We start from the raw sequence: 25261 nt of genomic DNA on the forward strand, positions 1-25261 counted from the left end.
TAACCAGAGTAGACTGTATCATTATAGCGTAGATATAGAGTAGAGTAGATTGTACAGACCTCTTCATGATCGTGGCAGCCTCCTTCAGACTCACAGCTATTCCCAGAGTTTGAAGGGACTGCTGAATCTCTGATACATCTATCTCACCTGCAAACACAGTATCCACGTCAGAGTTGGTGTGTGTATTTGACTGTGTGTGTTTTGATTGTGTTTCTCAGTGTGTATTTTATTCACATACCGTACATACGTACGCAACACAAGAACCCAGTGAGCTTTGCAAAATTGGCTATATTGTATATTTGTATCAAGTTACAAATGTGGGTCTGCACACGTCTGCGTATTTTAGTTAAACAACTACAGAGGATGTCCATTTAGCTCCCTGTGATTCTGGAGCCCGGACGTAAGACCATTTAGCTCCCTGTGATTCTGGATGCACGGACGTAAGACCATTTAGCTCCCTGTGATTCTGGAGCCCGGACGTAAGACCATTTAGCTCCCTGTGATTCTGGAGCCCGGACGTAAGACCATTTAGCTCCCTGTGATTCTGGATCACGGACGTAAGACCATTTAGCTCCCTGTGATTCTGGATCACGGACGTAAGACCATTTAGCTCCCTGTGATTCTGGAGCCCGGACGTAAGACCATTTAGCTCCCTGTGATTCTGGAGCCCGGACGTAAGACCATTTAGCTCCCTGTGATTCTGGAGCCCGGACGTAAGACCATTTAGCTCCCTGTGATTCTGGAGCCCGGACGTAAGACCATTTAGCTCCCTGTGATTCTGGAGCACGGAGTAAGACCATTTAGCTCCCTGTGATTCTGGATCACGGACGTAAGACCATTTAGCTCCCTGTGATTCTGGACGTAAGACCATTTCCCCGGACGTAAGACCATTTAGCTCCCTGTGATTCTGGAGCACCGTAAGACCATTTAGCTCCCTGTGATTCTGGAGCCCGGACGTAAGACCATTTAGCTCCCTGTGATTCTGGAGCCCGGACGTAAGACCATTTAGCTCCCTGTGATTCTGGAGCCCGGACGTAAGACCATTTAGCTCCCTGTGAACGGACAAGACCATTTAGCTCCCTGTGATTCTGGATCCGGACGTAAGACCATTTAGCTCCCTGTGATTCTGGATCACGGACGTAAGACCATTTAGCTCCCTGTGATTCTGGATCCCGGACGTAAGACCATTTAGCTCCCTGTGATTCTGGAGCCCGGACGTAAGACCATTTAGCTCCCTGTGATTCTGGAGCCCGGACGTAAGACCATTTAGCTCCCTGTGATTCTGGATCACGGACGTAAGACCATTTAGCTCCCTGTGATTCTGGATCACGGACGTGAGACCATTTAGCTCCCTGTGATTCTGGAGCCCGGACGTAAGACCATTTAGCTCCCTGTGATTCTGGAGCCCGGACGTAAGACCATTTAGCTCCCTGTGATTCTGGATCACGGACGTAAGACCATTTAGCTCCCTGTGATTCTGGAGCCCGGACGTAAGACCATTTAGCTCCCTGTGATTCTGGAGCCCGGACGTAAGACCATTTAGCTCCCTGTGATTCTGGAGCCCGGACGTAAGACCATTTAGCTCCCTGTGATTCTGGAGCCCGGACGTAAGACCATTTAGCTCCCTGTGATTCTGGAGCCCGGACGTAAGACCATTTAGCTCCCTGTGATTCTGGATCACGGACGTAAGACCATTTAGCTCCCTGTGATTCTGGATCACGGACGTAAGACCATTTAGCTCCCTGTGATTCTGGAGCCCGGACGTAAGACCATTTAGCTCCCTGTGATTCTGGAGCCCGGACGTAAGACCATTTAGCTCCCTGTGATTCTGGAGCCCGGACGTAAGACCATTTAGCTCCCTGTGATTCTGGAGCCCGGACGTAAGACCATTTAGCTCCCTGTGATTCTGGAGCCCGGACGTAAGACCATTTAGCTCCCTGTGATTCTGGATCACGGACGTAAGACGGGTTCATATTTATCTTTACAAACCGTCGTTGTTGCGGTCCAGGCTGAGGAACATGAGTCGGAGCTCTTCCTCGTGGGAGCGGAGGTACTGCCGGAACTCCTGGAAGTCCAACTCTCCATCATTGTTGCTGTCCCCCTCCTTGACAATCTGCTGGGGAGGGGGCACAGAAGGGGGGTGGAGGAGCGGTGTAGGGGCAGAGGTGGTGGTGGAGAGGGGGGTGGAAAGGGGAGGAGGTGGTGGGGTTGAAGAGATGAGGGAGTGGAAAGGTGGTGGGGGGGCACAGGGTGGAAGGGTGGAGAGGGAATGGAGAGATGTGAGGCGAGGAGAGAGAGAGGAGAGGTGGGGGAGGAGGAGATGGACAGGGAGATGGAGAGATGTTGGGCGAGGAAAGAGAGAGGAGAGGTGGGGGAGGAGGAGATGGAGAGATGTGGGGCGAGGAGAGAGAGAGGAGAGGTGGGGGAGGAGGAGATGGAGAGATGTGGGGTGAGGAGAGAGAGAGGAGAGGTGGGGGAGGAGGAGATGAAGAGATGTGGGGCGAGGAGAGAGAGAGGAGAGGTGGGGGAGGAGGAGATGGAGAGATGTGGGGCGAGGAGAGGTGGGGGAGGAGGAGATGGAGAGATGTGGGGTGAGGAGAGAGAGAGGAGAGGTGGGGGAGGAGGAGATGGACAGGGAGATGGAGAGATGTTGGGCGAGGAAAGAGAGAGGAGAGGTGGGGGAGGAGGAGATGGAGAGATGTGGGGCGAGGAGAGGTGGGGGAGGAGGAGATGGAGAGATGTGGGGTGAGGAGAGAGAGAGGAGAGGTGGGGGAGGAGGAGATGGAGAGATGTGGGGTGAGGAGAGAGAGAGGAGAGGTGGGGGAGGAGGAGATGAAGAGATGTGGGGCGAGGAGAGAGAGAGGAGAGGTGGGGGAGGAGGAGATGGAGAGATGTGGGGCGAGGAGAGAGAGAGGAGAGGTGGGGGAGGAGGAGATGGAGAGATGTGGGGCGAGGAGAGGTGGGGGGAGGAGGAGATGGAGAGAGGTGGGGTGAGGAGAGGGAGAGGAGAGGTGGGGGGAGGAGGAGATGGACAGGGAGATGGAGAGATGTTGGGCGAGGAAAGAGAGAGGAGAGGTGGGGGAGGAGGAGATGGAGAGATGTGGGGCGAGCAGAGGTGGGGGAGGAGGAGATGGAGAGATGTGGGGTGAGGAGAGAGAGAGGAGAGGTGGGGGAGGAGGAGATGGAGAGATGTGGGGTGAGGAGAGAGAGAGGAGGAGAGGTGGGGGAGGAGGAGATGAAGAGATGTGGGGCGAGGAGAGAGAGAGGAGAGGTGGGGGAGGAGGAGATGGAGAGATGTGGGGCGAGGAGAGAGAGAGGAGAGGTGGGGGAGGAGGAGATGGACAGGGAGAGGGAGAGATGTTGGGCGAGGAAAGAGAGAGGAGAGGTGGGGGAGGAGGAGATGGAGAGATGTGGGGCGAGGAGAGGTGGGGGAGGAGGAGATGGAGAGATGTGGGGTGAGGAGAGAGAGAGGAGAGGTGGGGGAGGAGGAGATGGAGAGATGTGGGGTGAGGAGAGAGAGAGGAGAGGTGGGGGAGGAGGAGATGAAGAGATGTGGGGTGAGGAGAGAGAGAGGAGAGGTGGGAGAGGAGGAGATGGAGAGATGTGGGGTGAGGAGAGAGAGAGGAGAGGTGGGGGAGGAGGAGATGGAGAGATGTGGGGTGAGGAGAGAGAGAGGAGAGGTGGGGGAGGAGGAGATGAAGAGATGTGGGGCGAGGAGAGAGAGAGGAGAGGTGGGGGAGGAGGAGATGGAGAGATGTGGGGCGAGGAGAGGTGGGGGAGGAGGAGATGGAGAGATGTGGGGCGAGGAGAGAGAGAGGAGAGGTGGGGGAGGAGGAGATGGACAGGGAGATGGAGAGATGTTGGGCGAGGAAAGAGAGAGGAGAGGTGGGGGAGGAGGAGATGGAGAGATGTGGGGCGAGGAGAGGTGGGGGAGGAGGAGATGGAGAGATGTGGGGTGAGCAGAGAGAGAGGAGAGGTGGGGGAGGAGGAGATGAAGAGATGTGGGGCGAGGAGAGAGAGAGGAGAGGTGGGGGAGGAGGAGATGGAGAGATGTGGGGCGAGGAGAGAGAGAGGAGAGGTGGGGGAGGAGGAGATGGACAGGGAGATGGAGAGATGTTGGGCGAGGAAAGAGAGAGGAGAGGTGGGGGAGGAGGAGATGGAGAGATGTGGGGCGAAGAGAGAGAGAGGAGAGGTGGGGGAGGAGGAGATGGACAGGGAGATGGAGAGATGTTGGGCGAGGAAAGAGAGAGGAGAGGTGGGGGAGGAGGAGATGAAGAGATGTGGGGCGAGGAAAGAGAGAGGAGAGGTGGGGGAGGAGGAGATGAAGAGATGTGGGGCGAGGAGAGAGAGAGGAGAGGTGGGGGAGGAGGAGATGGACAGGGAGATGGAGAGATGTTGGGCGAGGAAAGAGAGAGGAGAGGTGGGGGAGGAGGAGATGGAGAGATGTGGGGCGAGGAGAGAGAGAGGAGAGGTGGGGGAGGAGGAGATGGACAGGGAGATGGAGAGATGTTGGGCGAGGAAAGAGAGAGGAGAGGTGGGGGAGGGGGAGATGGAGAAATGTGGGGCGAGGAGAGAGAGAGGAGAGGTGGGGGGAGGATGGAGAGATGTGGGGCGAGGAGAGAGAGAGGAGAGGTGGGGGATGAGGAGATGGAGAGATGGAGAGATGTGGGGTGAGGAGAGAGAGGAGAGGTGGGGGAGGAGGAGATGGAGAGATGTGGGGTGAGGAGAGAGAGTAGAGGTGGGGGAGGAGATGGAGAGATGTGGGGCGAGGAGAGAGAGGAGAGGTGGGGAGGAGATGGAGAGATGTGGGGCGAGGAGAGAGAGGAGAGGTGGGGAGGAGGAGATGGAGAGATGGAGAGAAAGGAGAGGTGGGGGAGGAGGAGATGGAGAGGAGGTAGAAGAGTTGCCAACATGGTTAAGAACAGGAGGAAATGGTGGATGGAATGTTAATGTGGAGGTGAATTAAGAACAGGAGGAAGTGGTGGATGGAATGTTAATGTGGAGGTGAATTAAGAACAGGAGGAAGTGGTGGATGGAATGTTAATGTGGAGGTGAATTAAGAACAGGAGGAAGTGGTGGATGGAATGTTAATGTGGAGGTGAATTAAGAACAGGAGGAAGTGGTGGATGGAATGTTAATGTGGAGGTGAATTAAGAACAGGAGGAAGTGGTGGATGGAATGTTAATGTGGAGGTGAATTAAGAACAGGAGGAAGTGGTGGATGGAATGTTAATGTGGAGGTGAATAGAGAACAGGAGGAAGTGGTGGATGGAATGTTAATGTGGAGGTGAAAAGGGGGAAGAAGATGCAAAGCCGGATGCAAAGACAAGAAGCAAAATCAATACACTGAAACTAACAGACAACCTGAGAAACACAGTTACAAACCACTCTGAGGTCAATCCTGGGTCAGTCACATTACATCACAGACATTCCATACATTCCAAATGGTACCCTATATAGTACACTACTCTAGACCAGAGACCATTCCTCCTATATAGTACACTACTCTAGACCAGAGACCATTCCTCCTATATAGTACACTACTCTAGACCAGAGACCATTCCTCCTATATAGTACACTACTCTAGACCAGAGACCATTCCTCCTATATAGTACACTACTCTAGACCAGAGACCATTCCTCCTATATAGTACACTACTCTAGACCAGAGACCATTCCTCCTATATAGTACACTACTCTAGACCAGAGACCATTCCTCCTATATAGTACACTACTCTAGACCAGAGACCATTCCTCCTATATAGTACACTACTCTAGACCAGAGACCATTCCTCCTATATAGTACACTACTCTAGACCAGAGACCATTCCTCCTATATAGTATACTACTCTAGACCAGAGACCATTCCTCCTATATAGTACACTACTATAAACCAGAGACCATTCCTCCTATATAGTACACTACTATAAACCAGAGACCATTCCTCCTATATAGTACACTACTCTAGACCAGAGACCATTCCTCCTATATAGTACACTACTCTAGACCAGAGACCATTCCTCCTATATAGTACACTACTCTAGACCAGAGACCATTCCTCCTATATAGTACACTACTCTAGACTCTAGGGTGAGGCAGCCTGATGTACCAGTACACCCCCTGGACAGGACACTAGTCTATCTCCTGTTTCTGTAGGGTGAGTCAGCCTGATGTACCAGTACACCCCCTGGTGTACCAGTACACCCCCTATAGGGAATAGGGCTCTGGTCTAAAGTAGTGCACTATATAGGGAATAGGGCTCTGGTCTAAAGTAGTGCACTATATAGGGAATAGGGCTCTGGTCTAAAGTAGTGCACTATATAGGGAATAGGGCTCTGGTCTAAAGTAGTGCACTATATAGGGAATAGGGCTCTGGTCTAAAGTAGTGCACTATATAGGGACTAGGGCTCTGGTCTAATGTAGTGCACTATATAGGGAATAGGGCTCTGGTCTAAAGTAGTGCACTATATAGGGAATAGGGCTCTGGTCTAAAGTAGTGCACTATATAGGGAATAGGGCTCTGGTCTAAAGTAGTGCACTATATAGGGAATAGGGCTCTGGTCTAAAGTAGTGCACTATATAGGGAATAGTAGTAATCAGGTAGAGTTGTCTAGTGTTCAGTAGAGAGAAAGCAAGGGGAGAGAGAGAGAGACAGAGAAAAGAGATAGCGTGAGTGGGAAAGGTTAAATGCTTTCTCGGCTTACCAACTCTCTCCTAGAACTAAAATAGGGAACGTGTACTCTCCCCGACACACGTGAACAGACAGAACACCACTGTGTGTTTGTCTGCTACACTCTTTCTGCCAAGAAAAACAGCCATAAACTGATAGCGGGAGGTGTGTGTGTGTGTGTGTGTGTGTGTGTGTGTGTGTGTGTGTGTGTGTGTGTGTGTGTGTGTGTGTGTGTGTGTGTGTGTGTGTGTGTGTGTGTGTGTGTGTGTGTATAACAAAGTCAACAGTAACACATTCAAACACACAAAACAATGCCCTATAACTCTCCAACAGAATGGTGATTTAGTAGACTTAATTTAATGAAGTGGCTGAGGATCCGACTTCTCATTTAAAGTGCTGTTTACAGTAATACATATATTTCTACATTTTATATTTAACACACATCACAACGAGAGAGACACCACAACACTACATAAAGAGAGAAACCACAACACTACATAAAGAGAGACACCACAACACTACATAAAGAGAGACAATACTACATAAAGAGAGACACCACAACACTACATAAAGAGAGACAATACTACATAAAGAGAGACACCACAACACTACATAAAGAGAGACACCACAACACTACATAAAGAGAGACACCACAACACTACATAAAGAGAGACAATACTACATAAAGAGAGACACCACAACACTACATAAAGAGAGACAATACTACATAAAGAGAGACACCACAACACTACATAAAGAGAGACAATACTACATAAAGAGAGACACCACAACACTACATAAAGAGAGACAACACAACACTACATAAAGAGAGACACCACAACACTACATAAAGAGAGACAACACAACACTACATAAAGAGAGACACCACAACACTACATAAAGAGAGACAACACAACACTACATAAAGAGAGACACCACAACACTACATAAAGAGAGACACCACAACACTACATAAAGAGAGACACCACAACACAACATAAAGAGAGACACCACAACACCACATAAAGAGAGAGACCACAACACTACATAAAGAGAGACACCACAACACTACATAAAGAGAGACACCACAACACTACATAAAGAGAGACACCACAACACAACATAAAGAGAGACACCACAACACTACATAAAGAGAGACACCACAACACTACATAAAGAGAGACAACACAACACTACATAAAGAGAGACAACACAACACTACATAAAGAGACACACCACAACACTACATAAAGAGAGACACCACAACACTACATAAAGAGAGACACCACAACACAACATAAAGAGAGACACCACAACACCACATAAAGAGAGAGACCACAACACTACATAAAGAGAGAGACCACAACACTACATAAAGAGAGACAACACTACATAAAGAGAGACAACACTACACTACATAAAGAGAGACAACACTACATAAAGAGAGACACCACAACACTACATAAGAGAGACAATACTACACTACATAAAGAGAGACACCACAACACTACATAAAGAGAGAGACCAAAACACAACATAAAGAGAGAGACCAAAACACAACATAAAGAGAGAGACCACAACACTACATAAAGAGAGACACCACAACACTACATAAAGAGAGACACCACAACACTACATAAAGAGAGACACCACAACACAACATAAAGAGAGACACCACAACACTACATAAAGAGAGACACCACAACACTACATAAAGAGAGACAACACAACACTACATAAGAGACAACACTACATAAAGAGAGACACCACAACACTACATAAAGAGAGACACCACAACACCACATAAAGAGAGACAACACTACATAAACAGAGTCAACACTACATAAAGAGACACCACAACACTACATAAAGAGAGAGACCACAACACTACATAAAGAGAGAGACCACAACACTACATAAAGAGAGACACCACAACACTACATAAAGAGAGACACCACAACACTACATAAAGAGAGACACCACAACACTACATAAAGAGAGACACCACAACACTACATAAAGAGAGACACCACAACACTACATAAAGAGAGACACCACAACACTACATAAAGAGAGACAACACAACACTACATAAAGAGAGACAACACAACACTACATAAAGAGAGACACCACAACACTACATAAAGAGAGACACCACAACACCACATAAAGAGAGACACCACAACACTACATAAAGAGAGACAACACTACATAAACAGAGTCAACACTACATAAAGAGAGACACCACAACACTACATAAAGAGACACCACAACACTACATAAAGAGAGAGACCACAACACTACATAAAGAGAGAGACCACAACACTACATAAAGAGAGAGACCACAACACTACATAAAGAGAGACACCACAACACTACATAAAGAGAGACACCACAACACTACATAAAGAGACACCACAACACCACATAAAGAGAGACACCACAACACTACATAAAGAGAGACACCACAACACTACATAAAGAGAGACACCACTACATAAAGAGACACCACTACATAAAGAGAGACAACACTACACTACATAAAGAGACACCACAACACCACATAAAGAGAGACACCACAACACTACATAAAGAGAGACACCACAACACTACATAAAGAGAGACACCACTCCATAAAGAGAGACACCACTACATAGAGAGACACCACTACATAAAGAGAGACACCACTACATTGAGACACCACTACATAAAGAGAGACACCACTACATTGAGATACCACTACATAAAGAGAGACACCACTACATAGAGACACCACTACATAAAGAGAGACACCACTACATAAAGAGAGACACCACTACATAAAGAGAGACACCACTACATAAAGAGAGACACCACTACATAGAGACACCACTACATAAAGAGAGACACCACTACATAAAGAGAGACACCACTACATAAAGAGAGACACCACTACATAAAGAGAGACACCATAACACTACATAAAGAGAGACACCACAACACTACATAAAGAGAGAGACCACAACACTACATAAAGAGAGACACCACAACGCTACATAAAGAGAGACACCACAACGCTACATAAAGAGAGACACCACAACACTACATAAAGATAAAGAGAGAGAACAACACTACATAAAGAGAGACACCACAACACTACATAAAGAGAGACACCACAACACTACATAAAGAGAGACAACACAACACTACATAAAGAGAGACACCACAACACTACATAAAGAGAGACACCACAACACTACATAAAGAGAGACACCACAACACTACATAAAGAGAGACACCACAACACTACATAAAGAGAGACAACACAACACTACATAAAGAGAGACACCACAACACTACATAAAGAGAGACACCACAACACTACATAAAGAGAGACAACACAACACTACATAAAGAGAGACACCACAACACTACATAAAGAGAGACAACACAACACTACATAAAGAGAGACACCACAACACTACATAAAGAGAGACAACACTACATAAAGAGAGACACCACACCACTACATAAAGAGAGACACCATAACACTACATAAAGAGAGACACCACAACACTACATAAAGAGAGACACCATAACACTACATAAAGAGAGACACACAACACTACATAAAGAGAGACACAACACTACATAAAGAGAGACACACAACACTACATAAAGAGAGACACCACAACACTACATAAAGAGAGACACTACACTACATAAAGAGAGACACCACAACACTACATAAAGAGAGACACACAACACTACATAAAGAGAGACACCACTACATAAAGAGAGACACACAACACTACATAAAGAGAGACACACAACACTACATAAAGAGAGACAACACTACATAAAGAGAGACAACACAACACTACATAAAGAGAGACACCACAACACTACATAAAGAGAGACAACACAACACTACATAAAGAGAGACAACACAACACCACATAAAGAGAGACAACACAACACTACATAAAGAGAGACAACACAACACTACATAAAGAGAGACAACACAACACTACATAAAGAGAGACAACACAACACTACATAAAGAGAGACAACACAACACTACATAAAGAGAGACACAACACTACATAAAGAGAGACACCACAACACTACATAAAGAGAGAGACCACAACACTACATAAAGAGAGAGACCACAACACTACATAAAGAGAGACACCACAACACTACATAAAGAGAGAGACCACAACACTACATAAAGAGAGAGACCACAACACTACATAAAGAGAGAGACCACAACACTACATAAAGAGAGACAACACATAAAGAGAGACACCACAACACTACATAAAGAGAGACACCACAACACTACATAAAGAGAGACACCACAACACTACATAAAGAGAGACACCACAACACTACATAAAGAGAGACACCACAACACTACATAAAGAGAGACACCACAACACTACATAAAGAGAGACAACACTACATAAAGACACCACTACATTGACAACACTACATAAAGAGAGACACCACTACATAAAGAGAGACACCACAACATAGAGGCACACTAAAGAGAGACACAACACTACATAAAGAGAGACACCACTACATTGAGAACACTACATAAAGAGAGACACCACACATTGAGAACACTACATAAAGAGAGACACCACACAACACTACATAGAGAGACACCACTACATAAGAGAGACACACACAACACTACATAAAGAGAGACACCACTACATTGAGATACACTACATAAAGAGAGACACACTACATAGAGAACACTACATAAAGAGAGACACCACTACATAAAGAGAGACACCACTACATAGAGGCACCAATAGAGAGACACCACTACATAAAGAGAGACACCACTACATAGAGAGACACCACTAAAGAGAGACACCACTACATAGAGAGACACCACTAAGAGAGACACCACTACAAGAGAGACACCACTACATAGAGAGACACCACTACATAGAGAGACACCACTACATAAAGAGAGACACCACTACATAGAGAGACACACTAAAGAGAGACACTACATAGAGAGACACCACTACATAAAAAGACACCACTACATAGACACCACTACATAGAGAGACACCACTACATAAAGAGAGACAATACTACACTACATAAAGAGAGACACCACAACACTACATAAAGAGAGACACACAACACTACATAAAGAGAGACACCACTACATAAAGAGAGACACCACTACATAAAGAGAGACACCACTACATAAAGAGAGACACCACTACATATAGAGAGACACCACTACATATAGAGAGACACCACTACAGAGACACCACTACATTGAGACACCACTACATAAAGAGAGACACCACTACATAAAGAGACACCACTACATTGAGACACCACTACATAAAGAGAGACACCACTACATAGAGACACCACTACATAAAGAGAGACACCACTACATAAAGAGAGACACCACTACATAAAGACACCACTACATTGAGACAACACTACATAAAGAGAGACACCACTACATAAAGAGAGACACCACTACATAGAGACACCACTACATAAAGAGAGACACCACTACATAAAGAGAGACACCACTACATTCACTACATAAAGAGAGACACCACTACATTGGATCTACATAAAGAGAGACACACTACATAGAGACACCACTACATAGAGAGACACCACTCATAAATTGAGACACCACCTGAGACACCACTACATAAAGAGAGACACCACTACATTGAGATACCACTTAGAGGCACCACTATAGAGAGACACCACTACATTTGAGACACCACTACATTGAGACACCACTACATAAAGAGAGACACCACTACATTGAGATACCACTACATAAAGAGAGACACCACTACATAGAGACACCACTACATAGAGAGACACCACTACTAAAGAGAGACACCACTACATAAAGAGAGACAACACTACATAAAGAGAGACACCACAACACTACATAAAGAGAGACACCACTACATAAAGAGAGACAACACTACATAAAGAGAGACAACACTACATAAAGAGAGACCACTACATAAAGAGAGACACCACAACACTACATAAAGAGAGCCTACATAAAGAGAGACACCACTACATAAAGAGACACCACTACATTGAGACACCACTACACAAAGAGAGACACCACTACATAGAGACACCACTACATAAAGAGAGACACCACTACATAGAGACACCACTACATAAAGAAAGACACCACTACATAAAGAGAGACACCACTACATTGAGACACCACTACATAAAGAAAGACACCCCTACATAAAAAGAGACACCACTACATTGAGACACCACTAAATAGAGACACCCCTACATAAAGAGCACTACATTGAGACACCACTACATAAAGAAAGACACCACTACATAAAGAAAGACACCACTACATAAAGAAAGACACCACTACATAAAAAGAGAGACACCACTACATAGAGACACCACTACATAAAGAAAGACACCACTACATAGAGACACCACTACATAAAGAGAGACACCACTACATAGAGACACCCCTCATAAAAAGAGACTTCACTACATTGAGACACCTGGTACATAAAGAGACACCACTACATAAAGAGAGACACCACTACATAGAGAAATCACTACATCTTCACTACATTGAGACACCACTACATAAAGAGAGCACTGGATACCACTACATAAAGAGAGACACCACAACACTACATAAAGAGAGATAGCACTACATAAAGAGAGACAACACTAGCATAAAGAGAGTGCACTACATAAAGAGAGACACCACTACATTGAGATACCACTACATAAAGAGAGACACCACTACATAGAGACACCACTACATAGAGAGACACCACTACATAAATTGAGACACCACTACATTGAGACACCACTACACAAAGAGAGACACCACTACATAGAGACACCACTACATAAAGAGAGACACCACTACATAAAGACACCACTACATTGAGCACTACATAAAGAAAGACACCACTACATAAAGAGAGACACCACTACATTGAGACACCACTACATAAAGAAAGACACCACTACATAAAAAGAGACACCACTACATTGAGACACCACTACATAGAGTCTACATAAAGAGAGACACCACTACATTGAGACACCACTACATAAAGAAAGACACCACTACATGAAGAAAGCACTACATAAAGAAAGACACCACTACATAAAGGAGACACCACTACATAAAGAAAGACACCACTACATAGAGACACCACTACATAAAGAGAGACACCACTACATAGAGTCTACAAAGAGACCATCATACTTGAGACACCAATACATAAAGAGACACCACTACATAAAGAGAGACACTACATAGAGAAATCACTACATAGAGAGACACCACTACATTGAGACACCACTACATAAAGAGAGACACACTACATTGAGATACCACTACATAAAGAGAGACACCACAACACTACATAAAGAGAGACAACACTACATAAAGAGAGACAACACTACATAAAGAGAGACACCACTACATAAAGAGAGACACCACTACATAAAGAGAGACACCACTACATAAAGAGAGACACCACTACATATAGAGAGACACCACTACATATAGAGAGACACCACTACAAAGACACCACTACATTGAGACACCACTACATAAAGAGAGACACCACTACATAAAGAGAGACACCACTACATTGAGACACCACTACATAAAGAGAGACACCACTACATAGAGACACCACTACATAAAGAGAGACACCACTACATAAAGAGAGACACCACTACATAAAGACACCACTACATTGAGACAACACTACATAAAGAGAGACACCACTACATAAAGAGAGACAACACTACATAGAGACACCACTACATAAAGAGAGACACCACTACATAAAGAGAGACACCACTACATAAAGAGAAACACCACTACATTGAGATACCACTACATAAAGAGAGACACCACTACATAGAGACAGACCACTACATAAAGAGAGACACCACAACACTACATAAAGAGAGACACCACTACATAAAGAGAGACACCACTACATAAAGTTTGCACTACATTGAGACACCACTACACAAAGAGAGACACCACTACATTGAGACACCACTCATTTCATCACTACATTGAGACACCACTACATAAAGAGAGACACCACTACATAGAGACACCACTACATAAAGAGACACCACTACATTGAGACACCACTACACAAAGAGAGACACCACTACATTGAGACACCACTACATAAAGAGAGACACCACTACATAAAGACACCACTACATTGAGACACCACTACATTGAGATACCAACTAATAAAGAGAGACAACACTACATAAAGAGAGACCACTACATAAAGAGAGACACCACAACACTACATAAAGAGAGACACCACTACATAAAGAGACACCACTACATAAAGACAACACTACATAAAGAGAGACCACTACATAAAGAGAGACCACTACATAAAGAAAGTACAACACTACATAAAGAGAGACACCACAACACTACATAAAGAGAGACACCACTACATTGAGACACCACTACATTGAGATACCACTACATAAAGAGAGACAACACTACATAAAGAGAGACAACACTACATATAGAGAGACACCACTACATAAAGAGAGACACCACAACACTACATAAAGAAAGACACCACTACATAAAAAGAGACACCACTACATTGAGACACCACTACATAAAGAGAGACACCACTACATAAAGAGAGACACCACTACATAAAGACAAACACAATGAGACACCACTACATAAAGAGAGACACCACTACATAAAGAGAGACACCACTACATAAAGAGGACACCACTCCATAAAGAGAGACACCACTACATAAAGAGAGACACCACTACATAAAGAGAGACACCACTACATAAAGAGAGACACCACTACATAAAGAGAGACACCACTACATAAAGAGAGTCACCCCATAGAGAAATCACTACATAGGAGACACCACTACATTGAGACACCACTACATAAAGAGAGACACTATACATTGAGATACCACTACATAAAGAGAGACACCACTACATAGAGCCCACCATAAAGAGGACACCACTACACTTGAGATACCACTTAAAGAGAGACACCATCCATAGAGACACCCCAGAGCCTATATTCATATAGCCTGGTGGTCTCAGGAGGTTACCTATCTATCTTCATACAGCCTGGTGCTCTCAGGAGGTTACCTATCTATCTTCATATAGCCTGGTGGTCTCAGGAGGTTACCTATCTATCTTCATATAGCCTGGTGCTCTCAGGAGGTTACCTATCTATCTTCATATAGCCTGGTGGTCTCAGGAGGTTACCTATCTATCTTCATATAGCCTGGTGCTCTCAGGAGGTTACCTATCTATCTTCGTATAGCCTGGTGGTCTCAGGAGGTTACCTATCTATCTTCATATAGCCTGGTGGTCTCAGGAGGTTACCTATCTATCTTCATATAGCCTGGTGGTCTCAGGAGGTTACCTATCTATCTTCATATAGCCTGGTGGTCTCAGGAGGTTACCTATCTATCTTCATATACCCTGGTATATACCCCAATCTATCCCACCCTCAGCAGACTGCTGTCTGACCTGTCCCAGAGGAGTTACATATCCAGCCCAGCAGACTACTTACTGTCTGACCTGTAGAGTCTAATACATATCCAATCTACCCACAGCAGACTACTGTCTGACCTGTAGAGGAGTCTAATACATATCCAATCTACCCTCAGCAGACTGCTGTCTGACCTGTAGAGTCTAATACATATCCAATCTACCCTCAGCAGACTACTGTCTGACCTGTAGAGTCTAATACATATCCAATCTACCCTCAGCAGACTACTGTCTGACCTGTAGAGGAGTCTAATACATATCCAATCTACCCTCAGCAGACTGCTGTCTGACCTGTAGAGTCTAATACATATCCAATCTACCCTCAGCAGACTACTGTCTGGGTAGAGGAGTCTAATACATATCCTCACCCTCAGCAGACTACTGTCTGACCTGTAGAGGAGTTTACATTTACCCACAGCAGACTACTGTCTGACCTGTAGAGTCTAATACATATCCAATCTACCCACAGCAGACTGCTGTCTGACCTGTAGAGGAGTCTAATAGAGTAGAACAGAACAGAGTAGGATATGGAAGAGGTGAAAAAAAGGGTGATGCAGATACACGGGGGAATCCTCATCAGTGACATCACACACACACACACACACACACACACACACACACACACACACACACACACACACACACAACCAGTGGAACACACACACACACACACACACACACACACACACACACACACACACACACACACAATTAGTGGCTGGTGTTGGCTAGGGGGAACCCCACCGTGTGAGTTTAGGCTATAGCCAAATGTTTCACGTAAAAAAACGTAATTAGTGATCATCATCAAGGTATAGCGAATGACAGCCGAGTTGCTGGCCGGGCTCGTTGGCTGCTTACCCGGTCCACCGCGCGGCGGGAGAGCCCACGTTTCGCCAATCCCACCCGGAGCTCGTGGATATCGATGACTCCATCACTGTTCAAGTCCAGTTCGTCGAACAGTTCCACCCATCGCTTCTCCCTCTCCGGATCGCCATCCTCCTGGCAGCGGGCCTGGGTCCTCCAGCCCCGGGGGATCCGAGCCCCCGGCGGACCCATGCGTGGTGACGGTTGGCTGCGTCGGTTAGATCCCGGTGGAATAGCCTATAGAGTCATCGGCGTCCTATGTCCAAATCAGGATAGATGTGTTGTTGTTGTAATATTCAGGCTACTCAGTCAGTAAATCTCTCGGGAGAAGGACAGACAGATGTGCAGATTAAAAACAATCGAACGGTGGATCTCACGACGCGCTCCCATTCGCGGTCATGCTATACATGTTACACATCATCTCAAAGTTTTAACACCCGTTTTTATTCCGCAATTGGTTGTAAATAGTTGTTTATTTATCCGTCAAGAAACCAGGAAGCGACGGTAACCGAACATTGTAGTAAAGACAGAAAGCCCTTCCTTCTTTCGGTGCTTTAGAACGGAGCGCGGCAACCTGCCAGAACCGGAACCTTAATCTAGTGTCAAATTCATCTCGGTAACGGATATGCCCGAGACGTTTAAAGATTAGGCCTGTACATGTCGTCCTCTTGTTTTTTGGGGGACGCACACCAACCTCGGGTGGTTTGTAATGCACGGTCCTGACGTTACGATCCGTCAGAATGTGACAGCAAATGCGCACTTTGCAGCGTTGCAAATAGTTGGTCCGTGTCGGGTCGCTGTCATGCGAAGAAAATATTATCTAGGCCAATGCTGCTAATGTATCCTTGCTTCACGTCAGAAACCGTCGCCGTCGCGTCAACTGAGAAAGCGAAGCGTCGAAGGAATGTGTTGTCTTGAGTCTGCGCCGTAGCCTAGCCCTCTGTAGACAACCAGGGACACGCATTTAGTTCAGTCCCCACACACAAAGACCCAAGGTGAATTGAAAAACACTGTTGAAACGGTCTCGTAGGCAATGGTGGGACTCGCTCTCGTAATACAATCCTGAAATATCGTAGTAATAGTTCTTGAGTCTATTACAGTTGATTGACATTGTACATTTTCTATACCACATGTTGTAGACTATATGATGTTTTCTTTCAGTGCATTATGAATCACTCTGTTGGACTGATGCCAGGAATGCCCCTTTATAAATCATGTTTGCAACAATAACATGGTCCTGTGTTGCAGTAACACACACAGATAGGGGCCGCACACACACTCAAATAAAGTCAAGTGGCCTTCTCAAACAAATGTCCAGCACACACCCAACCATCTGGCTTATCAACTAGTCACCTGTTACAACTAGTCACACATGTTACAAATAGTCACCTGTTACAACTAGTCACCTGTTACAACTAGTCAGCTGTTACAACTAGTCACACCTGTCACAACTAGTTACACCTGTTACAACTAGTCACACCTGGCACTCTCTCTCTCTCTCTCAATTCAATTCAATTCAATTCAAGGGGCTTTATTGGCATGGGAAACATGTGTTAACATTGCCAAAGCAAGTGAGGTAGATAATATACAAAGTGAATATATAAAGTGAAAAACAACAAAAATTAACAGTAAACATTACACATACAGAAGTTTAAAAACAGTAAAGACATTACAAATGTCATATTATATATATATATACAATGTACAATGTCTCTCTCTCTCTCTCTCTCTCTCTCTCTCTCTCTCTCTCTCTCTCTCTCTCTCTCTTTCACTCTCTTGTTTTCACACACATATATTATGTTCTATCCTCATGGGGACCTAAAATGTATTTCTATTCAAATCCTATTTTCTCCTAACCCCTAACCCCTAACTCCTAACCCCTAACCCAAAACCCTAACCCTAACCCAAAACCCTAACCCTAAACCTAACTCCTAACCCTAACCCTAACCCAAAACCCTAACCAAAAACCTAGCCCTAAACCTAACCCTAACCAAAACCCTAAACCTAACTCCTAACCCCTAACCCAAAACCCTAACCCAAAACCCTAACCCCTAACCACTAACTCCTAACTCCTAACCCAAAACCCTAACCCCTAACTCCTAAACCTAAACCAAAACCCTAACCCCTAACCCAAAACCCTAAACCTAACTCCTAACCCAAAACCCTAAACCTAATCCAAAACCCTAATCCTAACTCCTACCCCTAACCCAAAACCTAACTCCTAACCCCAAACCCAAACCTAACCCCCTAAACCTACCCCACTAACCCGTTACCCTAATTCTAACCCGAAACCCTAAACTTAAAATAGCCTTTGTCATCATGGGGAAGTGGGAAATCTCCCCACAAACCAAGTCGCACGCACACACACACACACAGACACACGCATGCACACACACACGCATGCACACACACGCATACACACACTTTCCATAGTTGGAGTGGTGAGGCCAGTGTATCACCTGTTCGTCTGTCATCACCTCTCTCTGGTGAATGGACTTTTCCCATCACACTGACTGGTTGGCTGAGAAGTGAGAACACACATGCTGACAGACTGGCCATTCGATGACACACACACACACACACACACACACACACACACACACACACACACACACACAGTCTCCTGATTACCTCATTGTGTGTGCTGGCCCGTCTTTCTTTTCCCAATGTTAACGGTTCCGGTACATTAACCCCCATCCATCCATCGGTGTCTCTCCCCCATCCATCCATCCATCCATCATCTTCCATTATCCTCCATCTCCTCCATCCATCCATCCATCCGTCCATCTCTCCCCCATCCATCCATCCATCCATCCATCCATCCATCCATCCATCCATCCATCCATCCGTCCATCCTCCTCCCTCATTCTGTTCTCAGATGTGTGGTAGATTAACATGTGTGATAAGCAGGTATATTAAAGGGGCTGATACACTGTAGGGGGTTAGTTTGTGCACAGACACAGAACAGGAAGGAGCACAGACACAGAACAGGAAGGAGCACAGAACAGGACAGGAAGGAGCACAGAACAGGACAGGAAGGAGCACAGAACAGGACAGGAAGGAGCACAGAACAGGACAGGAAGGAGCACAGAACAGGACAGGAAGGAGCACAGAACAGGACAGGAAGGAGCACAGAACAGGACAGGAAGGAGCACAGAACAGGACAGGAAGGAGCACAGAACAGGACAGGAAGGAGCACACATCAGAATACAACAGCTGGTTTCACATGTTTTGTTTGTTTCGTTAATTTCCTTCCCGCAGGCTGAAATGTGTAAAGGACTGTCCTCCCTTCCCTCGTCATGCTTGGAGAAGTGAGTATGGAAGTAGGTAGTACTGTATGTAGTGTGTAGTATGTAGTACTGTATGTAGTGTGTAGTATGTAGTACTGTATGTAGTGTGTAGTACTGTATGTAGTGTGTAGTATGTAGTACTGTATGTAGTGTGTAGTATGTAGTACTGTATGTAGTGTGTAGTGTGTAGTAGTACTGTATGTAGTGTGTAGTATGTAGTACTGTATGTAGTGTGTAGTATGTAGTACTGTATGTAGTGTGTAGTATGTAGTACTGTATGTAGTGTGTAGTATGTAGTACTGTATGTAGTGTGTAGTATGTAGTACTGTATGTAGTGTGTAGTATGTAGTACTGTATGTAGTGTGTAGTATGTAGTACTGTATGTAGTGTGTAGTGTGTAGTATGTAGTACTGTATGTAGTGTGTAGTAGTATGTAGTACTGTATGTAGTATGTGTGTATTGTGTAGTGTAGTGAGGATGTGTAGTATTATGTAGGTTGTGTATGTGTGTATGTATGTATTGTGTAGTGTGTGAGGATGTACTAGTGTGTAATGTGTAGTATGTATTGTGTAACACATGTAGTGTGTGATGGAGTCCATTAGTATGTATTGTGTAGTGTGTATTATGTATTGTGTAGTGTGTGAGGTATGTATGTGTGTGTGTAGTATGTAGTACTGTATGTAGTGTGTAGTAAGTAGTATGTATGGTGTAGTATGTATTGTGTAGTGTGTATTGTGTAGTATGTATTGTGTAGTGTGTATTATGTATTGTGTAGTGTGTGAGGATGTATTGTGTATTGTGTAGTATGTATTGTGTAGTAAGTAGTATGTATGGTGTAGTATGTATTGTGTAGTGTGTATTGTGTAGTATGTATTGTGTAGTGTGTATTGTGTAGCATGTATTGTGTAGTATGTATTGTGTAGTATGTATTGTGTATTGTGTAGTGTGTAGTATGTATTGTGTAGTGTATGAGGATTTATTGTTTAGTATGTATTGTGTAGTGTGTAGTATGTATTATGTATTGTGTAGTATGTATTGTACAGTGTGTATTGTGTAGTATGTATTGTACAGTGTGTATTGTGTAGTATGTATTGTGTAGTGTGTATTGTGTAGTATGTATTGTGTATTGTGTAGTATGTATTGTGTATTGTGTAGTGTGTAGTATGTATTGTGTAATGTGTGAGACTGTATTGTGTAGTATGTATTGTGTATTGTGTAGAATGTATTGTGTAGTATGTATGGTGTAGTATGTATTGTGTAGTATGTATTGTGTAGTATGTATTGTGTAGTGTGTATTGTGTAGTATGTATTGTGTAGTATGTATTGTGTAGTATGTATTGTGTAGTGTGTATTGTGTAGTATGTATTGTGTAGTATGTATTGTGAATTGTGTAGTATGTATTATGAAGTGTGTGAGGATGTATTGTGTAATATGTATTGTGTAGTATGTATTGTACAGTGTGTATTGTGTAGTATGTATTGTACAGTGTGTATTGTGTAGTATGTATTGTGTATTGTGTAGAATGTATTGTGTAGTATGTATTGTGTAGTATGTATTGTGTAGTATGTATTGTGTAGTGTGTATTGTGTAGTATGTATTGTGTATTGTGTAGTATGTATTGTGTAGTATGTATTGTGTATTGTGTAGTGTGTAGTATGTATTGTGTAATGTGTGAGGCTGTATTGTGTAGTATGTATTGTGTATTGTGTAGAATGTATTGTGTAGTATGTATGTGTAGTATGTATTGTGTATGTATGTATTGTGTAGTATGTATTGTGTAGTGTGTATTGTGTAGTATGTATTGTTAGTATGTATGTGTGTGTATGTATGTGTGTAGTATTGTGTATTGTGTAGTATGTATTGTGTAGTGTGTAGGATGTATGTATTGTGTAGTATGTATTGTTGTGTAGTATGTATGTATTGTGTGTTTTGTGTGAAGGATGTAGGTTGTGTGATGTAGTATGTATTGTGTAGTATGTATTGTGTAGTATGTATTGTGTAGTATGTAGTGTGTAGTATGTATTGTGTAGTGTGTAGTGTGTAGTATGTATTGTGTAGTATGTATTGTGTATTGTGTAGTATGTATTGTGTATTGTGTATTGTGTAGTGTGTGAGGATGTATTGTGTATTATGTATTGTGTAGTGTGTATTATGTATTGTGTAGTGTGTGAGGATGTATTGTGTATTGTGTAGTATGTATTGTGTATTGTGTAGTGTGTGAGGATGTATTGTGTAGTATGTATTGTGTAGTGTGTATTATGTATTGTGTAGTGTGTGAGGATGTAGTTTGTGTGTTGTGTTTTGTGTATTGTGTTGTGTGTGTATGTATTGTGTAGTAGTGTGTATTGTGTAGTATGTATGTGTGTGTGTGTATGTATTGTGTGTGTGTGTGTATTGTGTAGTATGTATTGTGTAGTGTGTATTATGTATTGTGTAGTGTGTGAGGATGTATTGTGTATTGTGTGTATGTATGTATGTGTGTAGTATTGTGTCTGTATGTATTGTGTAGTATGTATTGTGTAGTATGTATTGTGTAGTATGTATTGTGTAGTGTGTATTGTGTAGTATGTATTGTGTAGTATGTATTGTGTGTATGTATTGTGTAGTGTGTAGTATGTAGTATGTATTGTGTAGATGTCTGTCTGTGTCTGTCTGTCTGTATGTATTGTGTATTGTGTAGTATGTATGTCTGTCTGTCTGTGTATTGTGTAGTATGTATTGTGTAGTATGTATTGTGTAGTATGTATTGTGTAGTGTGTGTTGTGTAGTATGTATTGTGTAGTATGTATTGTGTAGTATGTATTGTGTATTGTGTAGTATGTATTGTGTAGTCTGTATGTGTATTGTGTAGTACTGTATTGTGTATGTATTGTGTAGTATGTATTGTGTAGTCTGTATTGTGTGTATGTATTGTGTAGTATGTATTGTGTAGTATGTATTGTGTAGTATGTATTGTGTAGTATGTATTGTGTAGTATGTATTGTGTAGTATGTTGTGTAGTGTGTATTGTGTAGTATGTATTTGTGTATATGTATTGTGTAGTATGTATTGTGTAGTATGTATTGTGTCAGAGTTTTGTGTAGTATGTATAACCCATGTGTTCTATCCAGTCTTATGTATTTTGAAGGAGTCTTGATGGATGTGAGTTTGTGTAAATGTATTGTGTTTGTATGAAGTATTGTCTGATGTGATGGTTGTAGGTTATGTGATGTGTCAGTGTGTATTGTGTTGAAGGAGAAGGTTATCTCATATTGTTGTCCCCCTTAATTGTGTATTGTGTAGAGTATGTATTGTGTAGTATGTATCTGTAGTATGTTTGTGTAGCAATGTATGTTTGATTGTTGTCCCCCTTCTACCAGTTGTGTAGTATGTTGTGTGATGGTTAGCAGTCTGATGTTTGTGAGGTAGTTCTGGTTGCCTGTGTGTACAGTGTGTACCCCCATGGTATTGTGGGGTTGAAGGCCCAGTCTGATGTGATGCCAGTATGTATTGGTTGTATTTGTAGAATGTAGGTGAGTGTTGTTGTTGATGTAATGTTGTATGTACATACAGACGTTGTGTAGATGTTTGTGAATGTTGTATGTATTGTGTAGTTGTTGTTGTGATGGTTGAAGGAGAAGGTTGATGTGTTGATGTTGTAGTGTGTATTGTGCCTTGTAGTATGTATTGTGTAGTATGGATTGTGCTATGTGATTGTGTACAGGCGTTGTCAAAGTTTGTTAAAGGAGAGACCTGGATGCTGTGTTTTGTTGAAGGAGAAGGTTGACATTAGATTTTTAGATATAGAGCACAAACTAAATGTCTACCACCTGATGTGTGTGTGTGTGTGTGTGTGTGTGTGTGTGTGTGTGTGTGTGTGCCTGTGTTCCAGAGCAAAGGGGATGCGGGTGAAGTTGTGTCACCTGGCTGACAAACAGGAGTGGACACATCACAAACACAGGTAACCTGTCTGTCTGTCCGTTATCCGTCCGTCCGTCTGTCCGTCTGTTTATGTCCGTCTGTGTGTCCGTCTGTCTGTCTGTCTGTCTGTCTGTCTGTCTGTCTGTCTGTCTGTCTGTCTGTCTGTCTCCATATTTGTCTGTCTGTCTGTCTGTCTGTCTGTCTGTCTGTCTGTCTGTCTGTCTGTCTGTTGTTGGTCCTGTCTGTCTGTCTGTCTGATGTTGTCTGTCTGTTGTCTGTCTGTCTATTGTCCATCTTCTGTCTGTCTGTTGTTGTGTCTGTCTGTCTGTCTGTTGTTGTCCATATGTCCGTCTGTCCGTCTGTTATTGTCCGTCTGTTGTCCGTCTGTTATTGTCCATATTGTCTGATGTTGTTGTCTGTCTGTTGTCAGATGTTATGTCTGTCTGTCTGTTAACTGTCTGTTGTCTGTCTGTCTGTCTGTCAGATGTTGTTGTCTGTATGTCTAACAGATGTCTGTCTGGTCTGTCTGTCTGTCTGTCTGTCTGTCTGTCTGTCCACCATTCTACACCAGTGAGCTACTGCAGTCATGAGTTACGTCAGGAACTGTGGGTTGTTTATATGACATCAGAGTTTCTATTAATCTCTTTTCTATAACCTCATGCCTGTTCTAAAGGGTCCAGGAGGACAGGACTCTTCAGGATCTTAGTCCTCTATTCAACAGCAAGAGTAAGATCTAGTCCATCTTTCTCTCTCTGTTCTTTGTCCCCCCTCTCTTCTATCAGCTCTTCTCTTTTCCTCTTTATCAGATGTTTTGGTCCCGCTCTCATATTTGTCACTCTTTCTTCTATGTTATTGGTCCATATTTACTCCCTCTCAGATCTTTATTCCCTCCCTATCTTTATTGTTTCTCCCCTTCTCTCTCCCCCTCTCTCTGCCTCTTTTCTC

General features: G+C 43.8%; 1 protein-coding gene, 1 long non-coding RNA gene and 1 pseudogene across 51 annotated transcripts; 2 read left to right on the forward strand and 1 right to left on the reverse strand.

The window, feature by feature from the left end:
- LOC127932476 (calcium-binding mitochondrial carrier protein SCaMC-3-like) overlaps nt 1-18289 on the reverse strand; it is a 26633-nt pseudogene extending 8344 nt beyond the window's left edge.
- Nucleotides 2304-4865, forward strand: LOC127932475 (octapeptide-repeat protein T2-like). 50 transcript variants are annotated; one of them, XM_052528182.1, is made up of 10 exons: nt 2304-2419; nt 2471-2561; nt 2602-2715; nt 2756-2959; nt 3116-3166; nt 3221-3322; nt 3681-3885; nt 4028-4078; nt 4307-4357; nt 4421-4865. In XM_052528182.1, the coding sequence occupies exons 1-9, from the start codon at nt 2321-2323 to the stop codon at nt 4323-4325; spliced, it is 936 nt and encodes a 311-aa protein (XP_052384142.1). In that variant the 5' UTR covers nt 2304-2320; the 3' UTR covers nt 4326-4357; nt 4421-4865. The 50 variants fall into 50 exon arrangements, 47 of the variants coding, with proteins under 47 accessions (XP_052384142.1, XP_052384141.1, XP_052384115.1 ...); XM_052528181.1 differs by having other exon boundaries at nt 4307-4865; XM_052528155.1 differs by having other exon boundaries at nt 3772-3885; nt 4307-4865.
- Nucleotides 18290-20061: 1772 nt separating the features above from the next.
- Nucleotides 20062-25042, forward strand: LOC127932706 (uncharacterized). The gene is made up of 3 exons (XR_008146386.1): nt 20062-20437; nt 24288-24356; nt 24990-25042. It is a non-coding gene; the product is annotated as an uncharacterized LOC127932706 (long non-coding RNA).
- The last annotated feature ends 219 nt before the right edge of the window (nt 25043-25261 follow it).

Source organism: Oncorhynchus keta, chromosome 10, assembly GCF_023373465.1.
Source record: "Oncorhynchus keta strain PuntledgeMale-10-30-2019 chromosome 10, Oket_V2, whole genome shotgun sequence".
NCBI classification, from domain to species: domain Eukaryota; kingdom Metazoa; phylum Chordata; class Actinopteri; order Salmoniformes; family Salmonidae; genus Oncorhynchus; species Oncorhynchus keta.

Coding starts and splice junctions, on each gene's coding strand:
- LOC127932475 (XM_052528134.1), top strand. CDS start 2,321: ATGGACAGGGAGATGGAGAGATGTTGGGCGAGGAAAGAGAGAGGAGAG. Junction 2,562..2,601: donor GAGATGTGGGGCGAGGAGAG/GTGGGGGAGGAG, acceptor GGGTGAGGAGAG/AGAGAGGAGAGGTGGGGGAG. Junction 2,716..2,755: donor GAGATGTGGGGCGAGGAGAG/GTGGGGGAGGAG, acceptor GGGTGAGGAGAG/AGAGAGGAGAGGTGGGGGAG.